The following is a 2,554-nucleotide window of genomic DNA, read 5'->3' as shown; positions in this document are numbered from 1 at the left end:
TTTGGAGCTCAGCAGGACCGTGACAACACACACACACACACACACACACACATACAGGTCACAGTGAAAGTGATGTGTCTTTGCTGACGTCGTCTCCAGACTCTGTTTCCATGGTTACAGCACAGACTCAGCCTTTACTTCTCGGTCTCCTGTCAGAGTCTGTGGCTGGCAGTGGGCAGCATTAACACCCCTGACCCCTGACCTCTGACCTTAAAACAAGTCAGAGGTGTAGTCGAAGTCCTTGAAATAGTCCTGCTCCTTGCGGGTGAGCGTGCGTCTCTCGCGGGGCGGCGTGAGGCCCGGAGCCTCGGCCGTGAACTCCGTGTCAAAGTTACTGACGTCGTTTCTTCCCTTGATTGTCGGCACGAACGGCGGCGTGACCTTCTTCCGGAGAAGTGCCTCCCAGTCCACGCCCTGAGGGAAACCAGGCGTGAAAACAGGAAACGATTCACATTTGAAATTCTGCTGATTTTCACCTGAGGTTCTGTCAAAACGCCGGTTTCTTCAGCACAGTTTTTTTCTACGTATTCTTTAAATTAAACAGCGGGTGTTTCCACCCAGAACCACCAGGGTCTACGATGTTCTCACCCTGAAGAACGGCTGTTTCTTCACATCTTCAGCATCCTTTTCTCCGGAGCCCAGACGTCTCTCGGGGTTTCTCCTCAACAACTGGGACCAGAGGAACAACAACCATCAGACAAAACTCAACTCAAACTGTGACATCATCAGGGCGGGGCTGACTCTGACCCGTCTCATGATGCCGATGGCCTCGGTGGACAGGAAGCGAGGGTAACGCACTTCGTCGTTGACTATGCTGTCGAAGACTTCCTCCTCGTCGTCACCAGGGAACGGAGACTAAAGGGAAGCGAACCTTATTTTTAACACACTGACAGATTAGAACTGAAGACGCTCACGACATCCTCAAAAACACTGGGAGGGAAGAAGAATTCAGCCACAAGGTTTACGATGTCATCCATCGAAACAAAGCTTCGTGGCCCAAAATAATCAATCAATCAATCAATCAATCAATCAATCGTCTTTTTTCGGTCTCCTGATTCGCTGGTGAAACCCAAACTCTGACCCTTCCACAAACTGACCTCTCCGACCAGCATCTCGTAGATGAGGACCCCCAGCCCCCACCAGTCCACTGCCCTGGTGTACGACGTGTCGGTCAAAACTTCTGGGGCCAGAAACTCGGGGGTCCCACAGAAGGTACTGGTCTTGTCCCCGAAACCCATGCCTTAAAAATACAGACATTTTTTTTTTCGTCTTTTTTCGTTGAGGGTGGAATATATTTTACCTTCAAACGTGAATAAATAAAGGTGACTCACTGACCTTCTTTACACAGACCAAAGTCGGCGATCTTCACAAATCCGTCTTTGTCCAGCAGCAGGTTGTCCAGTTTGAGGTCCCTGACCCAGAACCACAACAACGTCACTACACTGACCACCATTTTGACCTGACACAAACACGTCCGCGACGGCGACTCACCGATACACGATCTTATGGTCGTGGAGGAACTGCAGACCCAGAACCACACAGGCCGAGTAGAACCTGTGGACGGACGGAGACCAACCAGATCAGGACACACACACACACACACACACACACACACACGGAGGACTCACACAGCCCGTGGCTCGGAGAAGACGTCGGCGTGGATGTGCATCATCAGGTCTCCTCCCGCCGTGTACTCCATGACAAAACACACGTGTTCTGGAGTCTGGAAACAGGCGAACAGGTTGACCAGGAAGGGATGATGGGAACTGTTGACGGTCTCAAAGATCCGCTTCTCACACATCAGACTGGAGACAGACAGACGGGGGGGTGAGGGGGGGAGGGGCGTGAGACACTTGTAACTGCAGGGAGACAAGTACAAAGCGTGTGTGTGTGTGTGTGAGGTCGTCACCTTTCCACCTCGTCACGTGCGACGATGTCGCCCTTCTTCAGGGCCTTGATGGCGAACAGAGCGCCGCTCCTCCTGGACTCTGACAGCAGCACCTGAACAGTCGGTCAGAACCAGTCAGTCAGAACCAGTCGGTCAGAACCAGTCGATCAGAACCAGTCGGTCAGAACCAGTCGGTCAGAACCAGTCGGTCACTACACAGGTCTGTTATATTTACCTTCCCAAAGTGCCCCCTGCCCAGAACTGCCACCAACTTGAAGTCCTGCAGACAGAGAGAGCCCCCCCTGCTGGAGCACAGACAGGGTGACATTTACTGTAGTTTCTTTGATTCTATTGGTCACACCTGAGTATAAGCCACACCCACTGGATTTAAAAAGACAAATCATTGTCCATATGTAGAACACACTTCTCTATGAGCTGAGGTGTTTCAGCACCCCCTGCTGCTCAAACTAATTAGACCATGTTGTACTGGGGGGGGTCAGTGGGGGGGCAGACATATGTGATGAGGTCTTCAGTACCTGCGTAAAGAGTTCTGGGACAGGGACCTGGTCGGCTGCTCGTGGACGGGGACCGCGGTGGTGGGCGGAGCCTCAGCGACGGGCGTCTGGTCCTGAAGGAAAGAAAAGGAGGAGGAAGAGAACGGAGGGA

The 2,554-nt window shown here is 52.4% G+C and overlaps 1 protein-coding gene across 2 annotated transcripts in view; it reads right to left on the bottom strand.

Annotated features, from left to right (window-relative positions):
- Positions 1 to 6: 6 nt before the first annotated feature.
- LOC103393715 (serine/threonine-protein kinase N1-like) overlaps positions 7 to 2,554 on the bottom strand; it is a 7,290-nt gene continuing 4,742 nt past the window's right edge. Inside the window, exons 9-18 of one of the 2 annotated variants that reach the window (XM_025064365.1) lie at positions 2,425 to 2,516; positions 2,124 to 2,193; positions 1,910 to 2,001; positions 1,629 to 1,805; positions 1,492 to 1,554; positions 1,336 to 1,412; positions 1,098 to 1,240; positions 748 to 855; positions 589 to 669; positions 7 to 414 (exon numbers count right to left, since the gene is read on the bottom strand). In XM_025064365.1, coding sequence (XP_024920133.1) covers positions 211 to 414; positions 589 to 669; positions 748 to 855; positions 1,098 to 1,240; positions 1,336 to 1,412; positions 1,492 to 1,554; positions 1,629 to 1,805; positions 1,910 to 2,001; positions 2,124 to 2,193; positions 2,425 to 2,516 — 1,107 coding nt within the window. In that variant the 3' untranslated portion in view covers positions 7 to 210. The remainder of the gene's footprint in view (positions 415 to 588; positions 670 to 747; positions 856 to 1,097; positions 1,241 to 1,335; positions 1,413 to 1,491; positions 1,555 to 1,628; positions 1,806 to 1,909; positions 2,002 to 2,123; positions 2,194 to 2,424; positions 2,517 to 2,554) is intronic. The other variant, XM_025064366.1, reaches the window with a different exon arrangement.

Source organism: Cynoglossus semilaevis, chromosome 17, assembly GCF_000523025.1.
Source record: "Cynoglossus semilaevis isolate Cse_v1.0 chromosome 17, Cse_v1.0, whole genome shotgun sequence".
Lineage (NCBI taxonomy): Eukaryota > Metazoa > Chordata > Actinopteri > Pleuronectiformes > Cynoglossidae > Cynoglossus > Cynoglossus semilaevis.
This window is presented reverse-complemented; position numbering and strand designations above follow the sequence as displayed.